This window comes from Hemiscyllium ocellatum, chromosome 4, assembly GCF_020745735.1.
Source record: "Hemiscyllium ocellatum isolate sHemOce1 chromosome 4, sHemOce1.pat.X.cur, whole genome shotgun sequence".
Lineage (NCBI taxonomy): Eukaryota > Metazoa > Chordata > Chondrichthyes > Orectolobiformes > Hemiscylliidae > Hemiscyllium > Hemiscyllium ocellatum.
In genome coordinates this window covers 59,358,635-59,378,895 of record NC_083404.1, presented here as the reverse complement: position 1 = coordinate 59,378,895, position 20,261 = coordinate 59,358,635, and the positions used below count along the sequence as shown (strand labels likewise).

The window sequence follows — 20,261 nt, the reverse complement described above, 5'->3', positions numbered from 1 at the left end:
ACTTTTCTAAATTTGAGGAAATGCAACCATTTAGATTATTTGAAATTATACCTATAATTCATGTTGCCCTCCTCCAGATCTAATATATTCTTCCTGAGGTATGCTCAGAACACTTGAATTCAATGTACCTGCTTTCACTCCATTATCTTTGAATACAAAATTTATCAATCGGAGTTGTTAAGTTAACAATTGATCTAGCATCAGTTGCCATTTGTGAAAAAAAATCCCAAACTTTTTTGCCTTCTATAAAGCTTTCACCCTGAAAGGTCTGATTTATTTTTAATTATACCACCTTGTCCTAGATTTCCAATAAGCAGAATTTTTTTTTCCCCAAATTACCCGATGTGTTTCCGTTTTAATACCACGAAAACTTGAGTCAAATACTCTTTAAATCTAGTGAATTCTAGGAAGTACAATGCTAATTTGTTTTAACTCTTTGTAATTTGATACTTGGGTTCCAGGTATTATTCTAGTAAATACATGCTGTAGCATAAGATATTGTTTCAGAGCTGCTCACAGGACTGCGGTGGTTTAACCAAGGCTTTACCATATTTTAAGAATGACTGATGTATTTCAGACCTTTTAATATAAAGGCTAGTATTTTCTATTTTATAATTTTTCTGCAAATGTACGTGACAATTTAGTTACCTTTGTACAAGGACCACCGAAGTCTCTTCGTACCTCGGAGTTTAAAACTTTTGCCACTCAAAATAACCTGTTCTATTCTTCTTATGCCCAGATGAATCACCTTTTGCTTACGTTGAAATCTATTTTTCTCAATTTTGTCAGTAAATACCTCCGTACTTTTATGCTTACAGCTACACTGCTTACCCTGTCACTTTGCTTTTCATCATTGGGAAAATAAGTGGATGTGCGCTTCTGTAGTCCATTAAATAGATCATTAACAAGTACAGTGGACCACGATACCAATACCTGTGTGACACCACCAATCACACATTTATGTCAAACCCACAACTACCTTGGCTACACTTTCTCCCATCCCCCTCCTGTAAAAATGTGATCTCTTACTCCCAATTCCTCCGCCTGTGCTATATCTGCTCCCAAGATGAGCAGTTCCACTCCAGGGCTTCCCAGATGTTCTCCTATTTCAAGGACTGCAGTTTCCCCTCCTATGTGATCAACAATGTCCTGTGTCACACCTCCTCCACATGCCATGCTTCCACCCTTGAATCCCAATCCCCATCTACAGCAAGAGTAGAACCCCGTGATCCTCACATTCCACCCCATGAATGTCCAGATAAAGCACATTATCCTCCACCATTTTTGCCACCTACAATCAGACTCTGCTACCAAAAACACATTTCCATCCCCACCCGTATCTGCGTTCCACAGAGACCATTCCCTCCGCAACTCCTTCGTTAGATCTGCACTCCCCACTGACCCATTGTCTGCAACCGGCACCTTCCCCAACAACTGCAAGGTGTGCAAAACCTGCGCCAACGCCCCCACCCTTACCTCTGTCCAAGGCCCTAAAGGATAATTTCAAAACTGGCAGAGATTTTCCTGGATATCCTCCCACTTCATTTATTAGTTGCTCTTGACATGATCTCCTCTACATTGGGGAGACTGAGCGCTAACTCGTGGAGCAGTTTAAGGAACACCTCTGGTCTGTACACAGCAAAATACCTGACTGCCCTGTGGCCAACTGCTTCAACTCTGCCTCTCACATCTCCAAGGGCACGCAAATCCTGGGCCTCCTCCACCGCCGAATTAAAGCCACCCACCAACTGGATGAAGAACACCTCATCTTCCGCCTCCGGACCCTACAACCACACAGCATCAACGTTGACTTCACCAGTTTACAAATTTCCCCATTCCCAACCTCATTCCAGATCCAACCCTCCAATTCAGCACTGCCCTCTTGACCTGACCTACCTGTCCATCGCCCTTCCCACCTATCCGCTCCACCCTCCCCACTGAACTATCACAATCAGCTGCTACCTGCATCCATCTATCACCATCCCACCTACCTTCCCTCAGCCTCTCCCACACAGTCCCAATTTATCTTTCAGCCTCCCCATTCCTGATGAAGGGCTTATGCCCAATGCAACGACTCTTCCGCTCCTCGGATGCTGCCTGACCTGGAGTGCTTTGTCCAGTGCCACCCTTTTCGACTCTGTCTCTACAGCATCTGCAGTCCTCACTTTCACTTAGTATTACCAGCCATTATTCCTAACTTCAGTAGCTCTGTGCTCTCAAACTATTTGTTCATCTACAGTTTTGGATGAGATCATCATTTAAGTATAGAGAAGACCACCTTCAGCCATCACTACAAACTCCATGCCCTTGGTATTGGTTTACTTCTCTTCCCAATGACTCTCTTGAGGAGCCAGCCTGTTTTCAATGTCCAAGCTCAATTTCTGTCACTATATTCCCTCTCATAAAAATCACCTATTCTCATAGCATCACTTGTCTTTTGCACATCTGCAGAAACACTGACCCATGCCTCTTGTCTTTTCTAGACTCAGCAAGGAAAGCACGTAAATTGCAAGCCTCCCATCTCTACTCTGTTAATATTGGCTCATTCAGATATTTGTTTGTACTTGCCCCTGTCCCTACACCAGTTCCATTTTACCTACTGCTTCTATGTCACTGGCTTCTAGTTGTCCAACATTTAAAATTTAAATTTCACATCCTCCTATTTCTTTGTGGTTTTGCACGCTCCTTGACGAGCACAACTTCATTCTTTTAATCTGGCCTCATACCCCACCCTCCCTTATTTCTAAAATCGGTGTCATATTTTGGAATTCATTGTTTAAACTCCTTTTTCTTCTTTCAAAACCCTCTTTTAAGCTCATCTGATAAAATATCCAATTCACAGTTATCCAACTAGATTTCCCCTCCTGTAGTTTGCCAAAAGGTCTCGTTGAACCTAAGTTACACCCTCCCTTACTAATCTTTTCTACCTTTTTTATTATCAACTTGCATTAGTCTATTCATCTTTTGGAGACTTTTATTTTTTTGACAAGGTTTAGTTCAAAGTTGCACACTAGAAGTGCCATGGCTAAGTCACTATTCTTCCAATGTGAAATTCGACTGCAGGAAGCAACACGGCACCGATTGATACTGTCCTTACTCACCATCTACATACTGACAGCAACGTTTGTCCTTGTTCTTCCAACATTTTCCTGGTCTCCCAGCCACAAGGGTAGGTATGGATATCGCCCCTACAGGCTTACGTGGTATTCAACATACTTCAGGTTCTACAACATCCCTGGCTCAGTTCTTTCTCTCTAAATAAGCTGAAACTTTGCAATATTTAGTTTAAGTTTTCAGTGTAATATTATAATTTTTTAAAAAAGTTAAATAACCTACCTGATTTGATTCAGAAGACTTTAGCAAAATGAGCTTTGAATGTATTTTTATACCTACTTCCCGACTTGATGATTGTCTGATTGAAACTTGTGTCAAACTTAACAGTTGGTAACACATCTGTTCATTTTACTTTGTCCTTGCAAATTTAGTAAAATTCCAGCTTCCTTGTTAGCAATTCTGTATGTGCAATAAGTACTGGGTTTAGTGGTAAAATTGTGTTAGTTGGGATGTTGATTGTTCCAGCAAGTAACTCCCTCTGTCAATAGAGAGAGCGTAATGGTCTCTATTGGCTAGAGTATGTGTTCAAATGTGTCGTGAGCTTTGCAAATTTAAATTTGCATAGACTAAAATTGATGACGCAGTCTTTGAATAAGCTATAAGTACTACTTATCTTTCTATCATTTAACGATCTGTTGACGGGTTTTGAGTATATCTCAAGTCTTTCGTAGTTGAGTAGAATTTGCATTTAATGCTTAGAAACCAGAATAAGGCACTCAGCCCTTTGAGTTTGTTTGCACCATTCAGAACAAATTAGGCAGAAATTTATAGAGGCCTGAACAATGTTGGCTATGGCAAGAAATCTGGGAGAATTATTGGAGAAGTCCAGTGAGATCTGCCGTGATGTTGGAAGCAACAAGTTGCATTTTTCATCAATGTTCCAGGCATTAAGATGAGATTCTTGCCAGGGAATGATGAGATTAACAAGATTATTGCTTGTCATCAGGCTCCTTAATTGAAGAGTTTACCTCTGTGATGTGCAGCTTCCTAGCCTACCACTTCCATTGAGGAAACTAGGTGCTGAAAGATCCTGCTGTGAAAATCAAACTGGGTACCTGTTGACTCCTGAATGCTGCTTCACCTCCAGATCTTCATCTTTGGCACTTGGCACCAACAGCTCTGTTAGCTTGTGTGCAGCTACTGCCATGTCCACAAACCTTGGCATCAGATACTTATCGGCCTCACCACATCATTGTATATCTCCAATCCACTCGAACCATGCCTCTGCACAGCTATCTGCACTAAACTGCTTGCAAAGCTAACATATCCTTTTCTAAGGTATGGTGCAGAGAACAGTACCCTTACTGCAGGTATGGGCTAACCTGGACTTTGTACATCTGAAGCAATGATTCCTCCTTTTTTGTTCAGAGCTCCAGTACAGTGGCAGTATTATGTCTGTTGAAACTGAAAAATTTTCATCACAATTTCACTGTAAAAACTGAACACTATTGCAAATTTACCACAGGTGAATGATGATGTTATTAAATAATGGCACAACCTCCTGTTATAAATGGCGAGCTCTGAGGCTGGTGTTCTGCTATTGACCTATTGACCAGTTTTTAATTTGTTTCACTGTTGATTGTGTGCCCTTTCTCTTTACTTTATGAAGAGTCTTTGTCTACTCAGAAATGAACAATAAAATGAAGGAAAAATGAGAAATCTTTCATTCTTACAATATAATTGATCATATTCTTTTTGCAAGCTTCATAAGGCTTCCTATGTTGTGTTTGGCTTCTAGACACAAGTTCTACACTTATGCAGCATTTATGTAAAATATTAGTTGAGGATTTCTAGTTGTGCTGAGTATGCGGGATTTCCCATGTTAACTGCAGCAAGTGGAAGAAAATGAAATGATAATGGAGTTTGCCCAGTTTGCTGTTTAGTTGGTAGCTAGAAAATCAGCTTGGTTCCTTTTTGTGCAACCAATTAACTTCACCTAAATAGGCATTTCTAAAGTTGGATCAGGATGGTGTATTAGATGTTGGTCAGTCTAAGGTAAATCCTTTCAATCAAGTATTTGTATTTCTAGCATGGCCCACCATTCAGTTAACCTCGGAATATTAATCGTTTTTCCTTCTTAGTCAAGGGAACTGAGGCTAAATTGAGTTCTGTTATTGCTAGCATAGCAGAGTTTACCGAAGACAATCTCAGGGCACCGCTGCTTTATAGTGCATTGGGCATTCCACTTATGAACAGAACTAACAGGAACTTGACTACATTTCTCCCAAAACAATATTCCTTAAAGTAGAAATTTGAATAGATTTTCAAACATTTCAGAAGTTTTCTTGGGATATTATTGAGATTATTTGGAGGCTGTGAGGATGCACAATGTATATAGGCTCTGAAATGAGCAAATTGAGGGGCTAACTGACCATTCTCTTCGCTTGCTGCCTGTCTCCCCACAAGTCAGCAAACGTGAGATTAACCTAGTCCCTCAGTTTTGTACAAAGGCTGAATATCATCAACAGAATGAACAGCTAGATTGCAACTTCGTGTTGAAGATTGTTCTTTGTTGATGTGTTGAATTCACATTTAATTCACTGACAAAATTGACTGTTTTTAAATTTTCTCTCCCTTCAGAATATGAAGATGGTGATCTGTCCTCATGGGTGACCAAAGAGAGATTTTTAGGATACATTCAAATTGATGGTTTCACTTTATATGAACTAGCAGAGACTGGTACTATTTCATTCTTGCATCTCATTTTTTTCTTAACCTTAAAATCCATGGTTCTTTGATTTAAAGTTGTTAAACTTGTAAGATTTAATATTTGGTGCTAGGTTTATGCCCTCTATCCTCATACTCGAAGTTCATAGCTTTATCTAAATTATTGCAGAATTTACTAAGTGAAAGGTGAGCTGACACACACAGAAAAATGACACTTTGTCCATGTTAATGAACCAGAAGAGCAATGGACCATTTATCTAAGAGGCTAGTAATGGAACTAGCATGTTCATTGGGGAAATCTAATAGGTAGCAGAAGGCACATTTAAAAATGTGGATTTAGAGTATAGAGTAACCCTTCATTTAAGCTTTAAGTTCCTCCGTAAGGAATGGTTACACTGACAACTCTTTTTAATTGAGTAATTCCATGGTATCTCACCCCCAGGAGAAAGGAAGGAAACTAAAGTTAAAGATCCATGAAATCAAAAATGGATGAAATTTTATTTGTGAAATCTATACAGTAATTTGATTTTAAAGAAAAATGCTTCCAATTTAGCGGAGTGATTTTCATGAGTGCCTCTCAGCCATGCATTTTAATCACAATGCCTGTCCCATGCACCACAACTTTCATTCTTGGTGATGTGCATTTTTCCCCTTGACTGCATACCTGATTAATGGTGAGTTCAGAATTTAGTGTTGCGCCACCTTTCAAAATTTGTTGAACTCAAGTGACCCACAGAATTTTGCCTTTTTCAGCTGTTTCATCTGTTTTCTGATTTGTTCGCTTGTATCAGAAATAAGAAAACATTTTGCAGTAATTGTGAAAATCTTCCATAATCAATCAGTTCAAAGACATTGGGCATTGCACTTAAGATCAGAATCAAAAATACCATAGATCATTATTTGATTGACAAATGCTAGTCTACTCATAGGTGCCTTGGTTTCTTTTAAATTTTGTGTTTAATTGTTTTAAATTGACTTGTTGCATTAACTTAAACTTGTAGTTAAATGGGGCTTTGCAAATGCGAAATTTTGGAAAGTCAGTAATGCGAGGGAAAAGAGGTAGGTGTAGAGAAACTTAAAAAAAGGTATGTTACACATTTAACAAATGTAGAAGTGAGATGTTGTTAATTTCCGACAGGAAATCAAATTGAAAACCTACTGTTTGTGTGCTAACTTAATTTTTAAAATACTTCTGATTTTGATGTTGTGTTTGTTCAACTAAAATAGAAATAGTGTTCATGTATTGAGGTAATTTGGTAGCAAAATTATTCCTTGTAAATTGTTCTATGTTTAATGGAATCACTTCACTTCTAAACCTTTGTTTCTCCAGGAAAACTGGTGGTAGTTGCAGTTATTGACAGCAAGAACTCATCAGAAGTGCACACTCGGTAAGATGATGCCCCTTAGAGTTGACTGCCCTTCAGAATTGTGTGAGAAACTCCAGGGATTGTCAGTTTAATCTACTGGATATTTCAATCTTGGTGAAACATCCATATTAACCTTTTAAAATTAAGTTCTTCCTTTTAGGTTAGATTAGATTCTCTACAGTGTGGAACAGGCCCTTCGGCCCAACAAGTCCATGCCGCCCTTCCAAAGAGAAACCCACCCAGACCCATTCCCCTACACTTTATTTACCCCGGACTAACGCACCTAACACTGGTTTAGATCAGAGTGGCTCTGGAAAAGCACTTCAGGTCAGGCAGCATCTGAGGAGCAGTAAAATTGACGTTTCGAGCAAAAGCCCTTCATCACGATTGCAGATGCTCGAAACCAGATTCTAGATTAGAGTGGTGCTGGAAAAGCACAGCAGTTCAGGCAGCATCTGAGGAGCAGGACAATCGACGTTTCGGGCAAAAGCCTTCAATCAGGAATAGAGGCAGAGTGCCTACAGGGTGGAGAGATAAATGAGAGGAGGGTGGGGGTGGGGAGAAAGTAGCATAGAGTATAATAGGTGAAAGGGGTTGGGGATGGAGGTGATAGGTCAGGAAAGAGGGTGGGGGAAGGTAGCAAAGAGTACAATGGGTAAATGGGGGTGGGGATGAAGGTGATAGGTCAGAGAGGAGGGTGGAGTAGATGGTGGAAAGAAAGATAGGCAGGTAGGACAAGTCATGGGGGACAGTGTTGAGCTGGAAGGCTAGAACTGGGGTGAGTGTGGGTGGGATGGGGGGGGGGGGAGGGGGGAAGAGGAGAAGAGGAAATGAGGAAACTGGTGAAGTCCACATTGCCCGAGGCTTCAAGTGTACTGAGGCGGAAGATGAGGCATTCTTCCTCCAAGCGTCAGGTGGTGAGGGAGCAGAGGTGGAGGAGGCCCAGGACCTCCATATCCTCGGCTGAGGTGGGGGGGGTGTGGGGAGTTGAAATGTTGGGCCACAGGGGGGTGGGCTTGATTAGTGTGGGTGTCCCAGAGATGTTCCCTAAAGCGCTGTGCTAGAAGGCGTCCAGTCTCCCAGTGTAGAGGAGACCGCATTGGGAGCAATGGATACAATAAATGATATTGGTGGATGTGCATGTAAAACTTTGCATGTGGAAGGCTCCTTTGGGGCCTTGGATGGCGGTGAGGGAGGAGGTGTGGACGTAGCCCTCCACCTCCTCCAAGACTTCCATTTCCCCAGCCCCCAATGCCTCATCTTCACCATGGATATTCAATCTCTCCACACCTCCATCCACCATGACCAGGGCCTCCAAGCCTTCCGTTTTTTTTCCTCTCCCGATGTCCCCAACAGTACCCTTCCGCCGACACACTCATTCATTTGGCTGACCCTCAACAATTTCTCCTTCGAATCCTCCCACTTCCTCCAGACCAAAGGGGTAGCCATGGGCACCCATATCGACAGCTTTGTCTGTCTTTTTGTTGGCTATATAGAACAGTCCATCTTCCATAGTTACACTGGCACCACTCCCCACCTCTTCCTCCGCTACATTGATGACTGCATTGGCGCCACCTCGTACCCCCGCGAGGAAGTTGAGCGATTCATCAACTTCACCAACACATTCCACCCTGACCTTAAATTTACCTGGACCATCTCTGACACCTCCTTCCCTTTCTTGGATCTCTCCATTAATGATGACAAACATGACACTGACATTTTTTACAAACCCACTGACTCCCACAGCTACCTGGATTACACCTCTTCCCACACTACATCCTGCAAAAATACTATCCCCTATTTCAATTCCTCCGCCTCTGCCGTATCTGCTCCCAGGAAACCAGTTCCATGACAGAACATACCAGATGGCCTCCTTCTTTAGAGACTGCAATTTCCCTTCTCATGTGGTTAAAGATGCCCTCCAACACATCTCGTCCACATCCCACACCTCCACCCTCAGACCCCACCCCTCCAACCGTAACAAGGACAGAACACCCCACAACCGGTGCTCACCTTCCCAAATCATCTGATGACATTTCCGTTACCTCCAAACGGACCCCACCATCAGGGATATATTTCCCTCCCCACCCCTTTCCACCTTCCGCAAAGACCAATCCCTCCATGACTACCTGGTCAGGTCCACGCCCCCCCAACAACCCACCCTCCCATCCTGCCACAGCAAGAATTGCAAAACCTGTGCCCACATCTCCTCCCTCGCCTCCGTCCAAGGCCCCAAAGGAGCCTTCCACATCCATCAAAGTTTTACCTGCACATCCACCAATATCATTTATTGTATCCGTTGCTCCCGATGCGGTCCCCTCTACATTGGGGAGACTGGTCGCATCCTAGCAGAGCGCTTTAGGAAACATCTCTGGGACACTTGCACCAATCAACCACACTGTCCTGTGGTCCAACATTTTAACTCCCCCTCCTACTCAGCCAAGGACATGGAGGTCCTGGGCCTCCATCAGCCTGGAGGAAGAACGCCTCATCTTCCGCCTCAGAACACTTCAACTCCAGGGTATCAATCTGGATTTCACCAGTTTCCTCATTCTCTTCCACTCCCAGTTCCAGCCTTCCAGCTCAACACTATCCCCATGACTTGTCCTACTTGCCTATCTTCCTTTCCACCTATTCACTCCACCCTCCTCTCTGACCTATCACCTTCATCCCCACCCCCCATCTACCCATTGTACTCTTTACTACCTTCCCCCTCCTACCACCTCCATCCCTACCCCCATTCACCTATTGTACTCTATGCTACTTTCCCCCGGCCTCCACCTCCACCCCCCCTCTCATTTATCTCTCCGCCCTGCATGCACTCTGTCTCTATTCCCATTGAAGGGCTTTTGCCTGAAACGTCGATTGTCCTGCTCCTCGAATGCTGCCTGACCTGCTGTGCTTTAACCAGCAACACATTTTCAGGCAATTTCGCATGGCCAATTCACCTCACCTGCACATCTTTGGATTGTGGGAGGAAACCGGAGCACACGGAGGAGACCCATGCAGACACTGGGAGAATGTGCAAACTCCACACGGACAGGCGGGAATCGAACCCAGGTCCCTGATGCTGTGAGGCAGCAGTGCTAACAACTGAGCCACCGTGCCGCCCCATTTTCTTTGGCTGTTGAATCCAGTTATTGGGCAGGTGAGGGCTGGGTAAGAGTACGTGTCAAAGTCTGCTTTTGCTGGGTTCGGTGGCATGAACATGCAACAAAACCTTGAGAATATGTTTGATCCTGATCACAGCCTTCATGTATCCTCAACTATATAAGTTCAGTTGAGTATTGCTATGTACTCCAAAAAAAAATTACATTTCAATAATTATATAACATAGAAAAATACAGCGCAGTACAGGCCCTTTGGCCCTCGATGTTGCGTCGAACCAAGCCCACCTACCTAACCTACACTAGCCCACTATCCTCCATATGCCTATCCAATGCCCGTTTAAATGCCCATAAAGAGGGAGAGTCCACCACTGTTACTGGCAGGGCATTCCATGAACTCACGACTCGCTGAGTAAAGAATCTACCCCTAACATCTGTCCTATACCTACCACCCCTTAATTTAAAGCTATGCCCCCTCGTAATAGCTGACTCCATACGTGGAAAAAGGTTCTCATGGTCAACCCTATCAAAACCCCTAATCATCTTGTACACCTCTATCAAGTCACCCCTGAACCTTCTTTTCTCCAATGAAAACAGCCCCAAGTGCCTCAGCCTTTCCTCATACGATCTTCCTACCATACCAGGCAACATCTTTGTAAACCTCCTCTGCACCCGTTCCAGTGCCTCCACATCCTTCCTATAGTATGGCGACCAAAACTGCACACAGTACTCCAGATGTGGCCGCATCAGAGTCTTATACAACTGCAACATGACCTCAGGACTCCGGAACTCAATGCCTCTACCGATAAAAGCCAGTATGCCATATGCCTTCTCCACAGCACTATTTACCTCTGTATCACCCTGCTAGAACAAAGTAGGTATTTAATATTGGGTTGGTAGTTTCCTTTCCACAACAAGCTTTTTTTTGTCATCTTGCAAACTGTGCTGTGATAAACAGGGTAATGCAAATGAGGATAGAGTTGAACCTTGTGTTTTGGGTACTAATGCAAATGATCCAGTTACCGTAGTGCAAAAGTATATTACATATTTTATCTCGACTGTACTTTTCGTGAGAATCATAAGTAGTCATATCCCACACACTCCAATGATACTTATGGTATAATTGTCACTGAATGGTTTTGTTGCCATTGTCCTGTGGAAGTTAAAATAAATCATGTAGGGATGGGGAATTCTTACATATGATAAAATCAGATTAACTGGTGAAAATAGAATTACAGAATAGCACGCTAAATTGTCATACACAGTGGTTTTGCTTTCACTTCAGTCAATGTATCTATCATTAGATTTTCAACATCCTACTCTAGATCCTTATGTTGGTCCTCAATCAACTCCTATATTGATTTAGGCATGCCTCACACTCCTCAGGACGAATGTAGAATAGTTAACTGCATAAAGATAGGATATTTACATGCAATATTATCACTGTCATCAATTCAATTTCCAATAAATTTTTTTCGCTTGATTATTGCTTTTCTGTTGCAGTATTGATGATGTACATTAAATACTGGATATATAAAATATGTTTTCACATTAAAGAGATTATACCATTTCTGTTTTTAAAAAAATCCAGTGTATTGAAATTTGAACATTTTTACCACACTTATTATCCAAACAGAACAAGTAAGCTAAGGTAGAAAACAGGAATTTTTAAGACATTGAAGAAAAATTCTTGAACTTTGGAAACTTCAATTATTGGATTTTTATTGAAAGTTAAAAATTAAACAACACCAGGTTATAGTCCAACTGGTTTATTTTGAAGCACTAGCTTTCGGAGCGCTGTTCCTTCATCAGGTGGTTGTGGAGTATAAAATCATAACACCAGAATTTATAGCAAAAGTTTACAGTGGGATGTAACTGAAATTATATATTGAAAAAGACCTGGACTGTTTGTTAAGTCTCTCTCATCTGTTAGAATGAATATGTTGGTTTCAGTTCTTTCATATGTAAATCCCAGACCTTTTTAAAAATTACATTCTCAAGTGAACTTTAACAATAGGTGCCATGCCGGCCCAGATAATGCATTGAAGGTGTGAGGTACCCTGTGTGAAGCTGTCTATGCCACAATGGTCAGATTGATTCTATTTCTAAATAAGAGATTTACAGAATCTTACATGGATTCATGCAGCTTTTGAGCAAAATAAAATGTAATTCTGCAAGTATGAATTCACCCCACAAACTGTGTGCGCAGAAGTGGTTATAGGTGTTTGTGAGAGAGTGAGTGTATGTGTATGAGTGTAAAGGGTATAAGTCTGAGAGAGGGTGCGTGTGTATGTGTGAATGTATGTGTCTGTAGGAGTGTCTGTGGTGTAGTGGCATCGCTTGTGGAGTGCCATGAACCTGAGGACCCAGTTGAGGCCATCCCCATGGGTACTGAACTTGACTTATCTGGATTTTTATTGCCTTCATAAATTTGCGTTCACTTCTTTGTTAGTTGCATGGTGAAGTGGTCCCAACATGTGTGAAAAGTACCAGATGCAAATCGATTAGAATCATAGAGATATCCAGCTTGGAAACAGACTCTTTGATTAAAGCCGTCATTGCCAACCAGATATGCTAACCTAATCAAGTCCCATTTTTCAGCACTTGGCCCATATCCCTCTAAACCCTTCCTAATCATAGATCCATCCAGATGCCTTTTAAAGGTTGCAATTGTAACAGCCTCCACCACTTCCTGTGGTAGCTCATACCATACACATACCACCTTCTGCATGATAAAGGTGCCCTAGATCCCTTTTAAATTTTTCCCCTTTCACCCTCAACCTATGCCCTCTAGTTCTGGACACCTCCCACCCCTGGTGAAAAGACCTTGTCTATTAACTCTATTCATGCCCCTCATGATTTTATAAACCTCTAGAAGGTCATCTGTCAGCCTCCAACACTCCCAGCCCCAGCTTATTCAGCCTCTCCCTATAGCTCAAATCCTGCAACCCTGGCAGCATTCTTAATCTTTTCAAGTTTCACAACATTCTTCTGATAGGAAGGAGACTTGATCTCCCTATTAATGAAAGCTAAAACACCACATGCTTTCTTAACAACCTTATCCACTTGGGTGGCAATTTTGAGGAATCTATGCACTTGAACACCAAAATCTCGCTGTTCCTCCACACTGCCAAGAATCCTGTCTGTAATCCTATATTCAGCATTCAAGTTTGACCTTCCAAAATGCATCACTTCACATTTATCCAGGTTCAATTCCATCTGCCATTTCTCAGGCCAGCTCTGCATCCTGTCTATGTCACGCTGCAGCCCGCAATAGCCCTCAATACTATCAATGGTACCTCCAACCTTTGTGTCATTGGCAAATTTACTAACCCACCCCTCAACCTCCTCATCTAAGTCATTTATAAAAACTGTAAAGAGCAGAGGCCTAAGAACAAAGCCCTGCAGGACACCACTCACCATTGACTTCCAGGCAGAATACTTCCCATCTACAACCACTCTCTGCCTTCTGTCAGCCAACCAATTCTGAATCCAGACAGCCAAATCTCCCTGTATCCCATACCTCCTGATTTTATGAATGAGCTTACCATGGGGAACCTTATCAAATACCTTGCTGAAGGTCATGTACACCACATCCACTGCTCGACCTTCATCGATCTCTCTCATCACCTCCTCAAAGAACTCAATAAGATTTGTGAGGCATGACCTGCCCCTCTCAAAGCCATGCTGACTGCCTTTAATCACACTTTGCTTTTCCAAATAGTCATAAATCCTACCCCTCCGAATTCTTTCCAAAACCTTGCTGACCACAGACGTAAGACTGACTGGTCTGTAATTGCCTAGGATTTCCCTATTTATTACCCTTCTTGAAAAGAGGAACAACATTCACCTCCCTACAATCCTCCTCTATGATTCCCATGGAGAATGAGGCAGCAAAGATCTTCGCCAGCGGCTTAGCACCCTCCATGGGGCGGCACAGTGGCTCAGTGGTTAGCACTGCTGCCTCACAGCACCAGGGTCCCATGTTCGATTCCAGCCTTGTACAACTGTCTGTGTGGAGTTTGAACATTCTCCCAGTGTCTGCGTGGGTTTCCTCTGGGTGCTCCGGTTTCCTCCCACAGTCCAAGATGTGCAGGTCAGGTGAATTAGCCATTCTAAATTGCCCATAGTGTTAGTTGTATTCGTCAGAGGGAAATGGGTCTGGGTGGATTACTCTTCAGAGAGTCGGTGTGGACTTGTTGGGCTGAAGGACCTGTTTCGACACTGAAGGGAATCTAATCTCATCATTCTCACTTCCTGGAACAGCCTAAGATAAATCTAGTCTGACCCTAGGGACTTATCAATCTTAAATGTTTGCCAAAAGTTTGATCACATCAACTACATCCATCTTGATCTGTTCAATCCTATTTCCCAGGTCCTCAAAGTTCACATTCGCAACACGGTCCCTTTCCTTAGTGAAAACCGAACCAAAAAACTCATTTAGGGCTTCCCCTATCTGCTCAGACTCCACACACACGTTCCCTACGCTATCCCTGATCGGCCCGACCTTCTCCCTATCATTTTCTTATTCCTCATGTATGAGTAAAATGCCTTTGAGTTCTCCCTAATCCTTCTCGCCAAGACTTTCTCGTGCCCCCACCCCCACTGCTGATTCTTCTCAGTCCATTTCTGAGCTCCTTTCTAGCAAGCCCGTAATCATCCAAAGCTGTGATAGATCCTTGCTGCCTCCATCTTACATAAGCTGCCTTCTTCCTTTTGACAAGAAGTCCCTCTGTTCTCGTTATTCAAGGCTCCTTAATCTTACCCCTCCTTGCTTGTTTTAGAGGAACAAATTTATGCATCATTTGCAGCAACTGCTCCTTAAACAGTCTCCACATGTCTGTTGTGCCCTTTATGTGGAACAGTTGCTCCCAATCTGTACTTCCCAACTCCTGTCTGATAGCATCATAATTTTCTTTTCCCCAATTAAATATCTTCCCATGGTAATTGCTCCTTTCCCTCTCCATGGCTATGTTAAACGTGAGGCAGTTATGTTCACTGTCACCAAAGTGTTCTCCCACCTTGAGATCTGACACGTGTCCTGGCTCATTGCCGAGCATCAAATCCAAAATGGCCTCTCCCCTTGTCAGCCTGATTACATACTTTTTAAGGAATCCTTCCTGAACACACCTGACAAAAGCTGCTCCATCCAAACTATCTGCATTAAGGAGGTTCCAATCTTCCTAACAACAACCCTGCTACATCTGCATTTTTCTAAAATCTGCCGGCCTATGAGTTCTTTGATCTCCCTCCTGCTATTAGGGAGTCTGTAGAAAACCCCCAACTGAGTGGCTGCTCTTTTCGTGTTCCTAACTCCTCCTCGTACTGGCTCAGTAGACAAACCTTCCTGGACAACCTTATTTCTGTAGCTGTGATCACTCTAATTGGCAATGCTCCAACCCCACCTCTTCCACCCTCCCTGTTGTTTTTAAATGGTCTAAATCCTGGAGCATCTAGCAACCATTCTTGCCCATGTGAAACCCACGTCTCCATTATGGCTACAACATCATAGTCCCAAGTACTGATCCATGCTCTAAGTTATTTCTGACACTCCTTGTGTTAAAGCAGGCAAACTTTAACGGATCCTTTTGTTCCATCACATGAGAAACCTTCCCGATAGATTCAATACATCCTGTCACTGCACACACACACACACACACACACACACACACACACACACACCCTCCTCCGAACCACACGAGCAAATCTCCCACCCTGGACATTTGTGCCCTTCCAGTTCAGGTGTGCCCCATCCTTCATGTACAAGTCCCACCTTCCCCAGAAGGCATCCCACTGGTCTAAGTATCTGAAGCCTTCCCTTCTGCACCAGCCTCGCAGCCACGTGTTAAGCTGCACTCGCTGACTGTTCCTCACCTCATTATCTTGTGGCACTGGTAGCAAACCTAAGAACACTACTCTGCTCGTCTTGCTCTTCAGCTTCCAACCTAGCTCTCTGTAGTCACTTTTCAGATCTTCAATCCCTTTCCTGGATATATCATTGGTGCCAATATGTACCTTATTTCTGGCTGCTTACCTTCCCCCTTCAGAATCCTGTAAACCCGATCGGTGACATCCTGGACCCTGGCACCAGGGAGGCAACATACTTTCCGGGAGTCCCGTTCCTGACCACAAAATCTCCTGTCAATCTGTTTAACTACTAAGTCCCCTACCACTAGCGATTTTCTATCCTCCTCCCTTCCCTTCTGAGCCTCAGTGCCAGAGACCTGACAACTATGGCTTTCCCTGGTAGGCCATCCCCACCAGCAGTATCCAAAATAATATACTTATTGCTGAGGGGAATGGCCACAGGGGATCCCTGCTCTGTCCGTCAGTTCCCTTTCTTCCGCCTGTAATCCAACTGTCCTTATCCTCTGAGGAGTGACCACCTTTATGTACATCCTCTCAATTTCTCTCTCCCGAATGATTCACAGTTTATCCAGCTTCAGCTACAATTCCCTGACTCGGTTTTTGAGGTGTTGGGTGCACTTCCCACAGATGTGGTCAGCGGAGAGGTGTCATGTCTCTCACCTGCCACATTCTGCAGGTGGAACATGCAACTGCCCTAACAGCTATACCCCTCTAATTTGAAAGCCCATACAGGACAAAAGAAGGAAAAGAAGAAAAGGAAATAAAAGAGAAAACCTGAAAGTTTACGGAGTTTACAGATTCTTAGTAAAGTTAGAGGAGGTGGGTGAGAGGGAGGCCCTACAGCGTAGATCTCACCCACTTAAAACTTCCCAACAGCTTCTTGCTTCTCTCTACCCTCTCTTCTCGCCACTCTGTTCAAAATGGAGGATTTTAAATCTGCTGCCTTAATATTACATTGTAGTTTGACTCAGATTTATCTCTGCTGCTTTCCACTTTCTAGCTATAACTATAGCTTTGTTTTAATTCTATCTGAATTCCCTTTTGGATTCCCATTCCCCTGACAGTTTAAACCCTCTGTAACAGCAATAGCGAATCTTGTTACATGAATATCAGTCCCAGGTGCTAAGGTGTAACTATCATCCTTGTATAGGTCCCATCTCTCCCAGAAATCTAACATTTACAATTTTTGTACCAATTTTCTAGCCGCATGTTCATTTGCTCAATCTTCCTTTTTCTACATTACTAAGAGCAATCCTGAGATTACCCAACTCCCTTCCTGGCCATCATACTAACTGATACTAGTAAATACTTCTCTCACCATTGGTACTGACCCTTTGACTTTGAAAACCACTGTCATCGCCTGCCCTCAACTCTCACCATTGAGGCCCTGTTCTTGAAAACTATCATCCTGTTTACAGCATTTTTTAAATAGTAATGCTTTGAACATGTTGCCTCTCTGTGAGTCCCTTTTGAAATCTCTACAATCCAGTTTCCATCTATAGCACAATGAGTGCCATCATTTGAATAACTATGGTGCAAATTGGGAGAGACTTTGAACAAAGCTTTTTTTTTTCTTTTCACTGTTATCCAGCTCAGTACCCTGCTCCTGCTTGATTTCACTTTACACTCTTGTCTATCCAGTCATTGCCATAGCATCAATAGCAATGTGATCCTTTTCAAAGTCACATCATTATCTCCACAATCACCCATGGTTTAATCATTGATCCTCTCCTTTCCCTTCATATTTGGACGCTTCCCTTGGTAATTTCATCTGCAGACATGGATCAGCACCCAAGTAGATGACACTCAGAATCTTAAATCCTCACCACCACCTCTGCCTCTCCAATGCCTCTGAAATGCCAAATTGTTTGTCCAGCATCCACTCTTCATCGAACATCTCCCATAACATTGCTTATGCCCCAATCTCTCCCCCTTCTTCTGAAATCCTCATCTATGCCGTTGATTCCTTTAGACTCAGTTGATCCAATAGTTTTCCGATGGGCCATCTTCTATCCTCTATAAATTTCACCGAAACCCAAAACTTTTCTACCTCTATTCTGTTCCCCATCCCTCCAGTTGTATCTCTTTGTTTCATCTCTCCTTTTAATAGAGTTCAAAGATCAGGATGTCTTCCTGCAGTTATGCAGGACATTAGTGATACTGCCCCTGGAATATTATGTGCAGTTTCCGTCTCCCTACTTAAAGAGTATACTTGTATAGAGTACAGCGGAGGTTCCCCAGCCTTATACTGGTGATGGCAGGACTAACCTATGAGCAGATATTTATTTAGTTGCACCTATATTCACCAGAGTTTGTAAGGATGAGAAGGAATCTGATTGAAGTTTATAAAATTCTAACAGGGCTGGTTAGACTAAATATAGAGAGAATATTTTCCATAATTAGGGAGATCAGAACTAGGGGACACTGTCTCTGGACACAGGATAGACACAGAGTCATAGAAATCTACAGCCTATTGAATGTGTGCCACTTAAAAACAAAGCACCTAATGATTCTAATCCAATTTTTCAGCATTTAAACCCCTCTAAACCTGTTGCCCCTTACCTTAAATCTATGCTCCAGCCATAGATTGCTCCACCAAGGGGAAACATTCCATCCTGTATACCCTATCTATTCATAATTTTATTTATGCTGAAAAATGTGTTGCTGGAAAAGCGCAGCAGGTCAGGCAGCATCCAAGGAGCAGGAGAATCGACGTTTCGGGCATAAGCCCTTCTTCAGGAATGAGGAAGGTGTGCCAAGCAGGCTAAGATAAAATGTAGGGAGGAGGGACTTGGGGGAGGGGTGTTGGGAATACGATAGGTGGAAGGAGGTTAAGGTGAGGGTGATAGGCCAGAGAGGGAGTGGGGGCGGAGAGGTCGGCAAGAAGATTGCGGGTCAAGAAGGCGGTGCTGAGTCCGAGGGTTGCGACTGAGATAAGGTGGAGGGAGGGGAAATGAGGAATCTGGAGAAATCTACATTCATCCCTTGTGGTTGGAGGGTTCCTAGGCGGAAGATGAGGCGCTCTTCCTGCAGGCGTCGTGTTGCCATGGTCTGGCGATGGAGGAGGCCAAGGACCTGCATGTCTTTGGCGGAGTGGGAGAGGGAGTTAAAGCGTTCCACCATGGGGTGGTTGAGTTGGTTGGTGCGGGTGTCCCAGAGGTGTTCTCTGAAACGTTCCGCAAGTAGGTGGCCTGTCTCCCCAATGTAGAGGATTTATCTCTAGCATGTCCTCACTCAGTCTCCTTTGTTCCCATGAAGACACCCCCAAGGTAGTCATTCTCTCTTCAGTCCAGGCAGCATCCTAGTAAATCTCCTGTGCCCTCCCCAGTATAATTATGTCCCCTTATAATACCAGAGCTTCAGTAGTGAACCTGTGAAATTCTCTACCACAGAAGGCTGTACAGACCATGTTACTGAATGCATTCAAGAAAAATATAGATACGTTTTTAGATTTTTAAAGTCCATCAATGGGTATGAAGAGAAAGCAGGAATCTAGCATTGAGGTAGAAGATCAGCCATAATCATATTAAACGACATAACTGGTCAGAGTATAATGGCAAATCTTGCTCCTAGTATATCTGTTTTTATCTCCATAAGAAGAGTCTCATGCCCAACAAGCCCACTACTAAACTCTCTCTCCCTCTATTCTCTCTTCCTTGTATTCTCATTTTTCATCTTTTATCTCTTAATCCTTGTGTATTCTCTCCTCCTTATGTACCTTGACCATATTCACCCACTTTTTTCTTTGTTTTCCATTTGTTCTTCCATTTCTTGTCCTTCACTTGTTTTTGAAGTGTTGCACATGAGAAGCAATGGTCTTTTGCTATGCTTCAGTGTAGTTCAGGGAAAGACTTCGATAGCTCAGATGAAAGGTAACACACCAACCATCTCAGCCTCACAGAATTGCCCCACAGAATTAATCTCTACCTACCTCAATACGTCCTATACCCCCGGTCCAGGAACTTCCCATACATATTTGGGACACCACCCACGCCCTCCACCTCCTTGAAAACTTACACCTCCTAAGACTTTCATTTCCCTGGCCCCCAGTGCCTTATCTTCATCATGGACATCCAATCCCTCTACACTTCCATCTGCCATGACCAGGGCCCCTAAGCCCTCTGCTTCTTCTTCTCCT

At 43.2% G+C, this 20,261-nt stretch overlaps 1 protein-coding gene across 2 annotated transcripts in view; it reads left to right on the top strand.

Annotated features, from left to right (window-relative positions):
* The window catches only part of LOC132813898 (protein disulfide-isomerase TMX3-like), a 143,231-nt gene that overhangs the window by 100,517 nt on the left and 22,453 nt on the right, over positions 1 to 20,261 (top strand). The window contains exons 10-11 of one of the 2 annotated variants that reach the window (XM_060823287.1): positions 5,695 to 5,793; positions 7,112 to 7,169. In XM_060823287.1, the coding sequence (XP_060679270.1) occupies positions 5,695 to 5,793; positions 7,112 to 7,169 (157 nt within the window). The remainder of the gene's footprint in view (positions 1 to 5,694; positions 5,794 to 7,111; positions 7,170 to 20,261) is intronic. The other variant, XM_060823293.1, reaches the window with a different exon arrangement.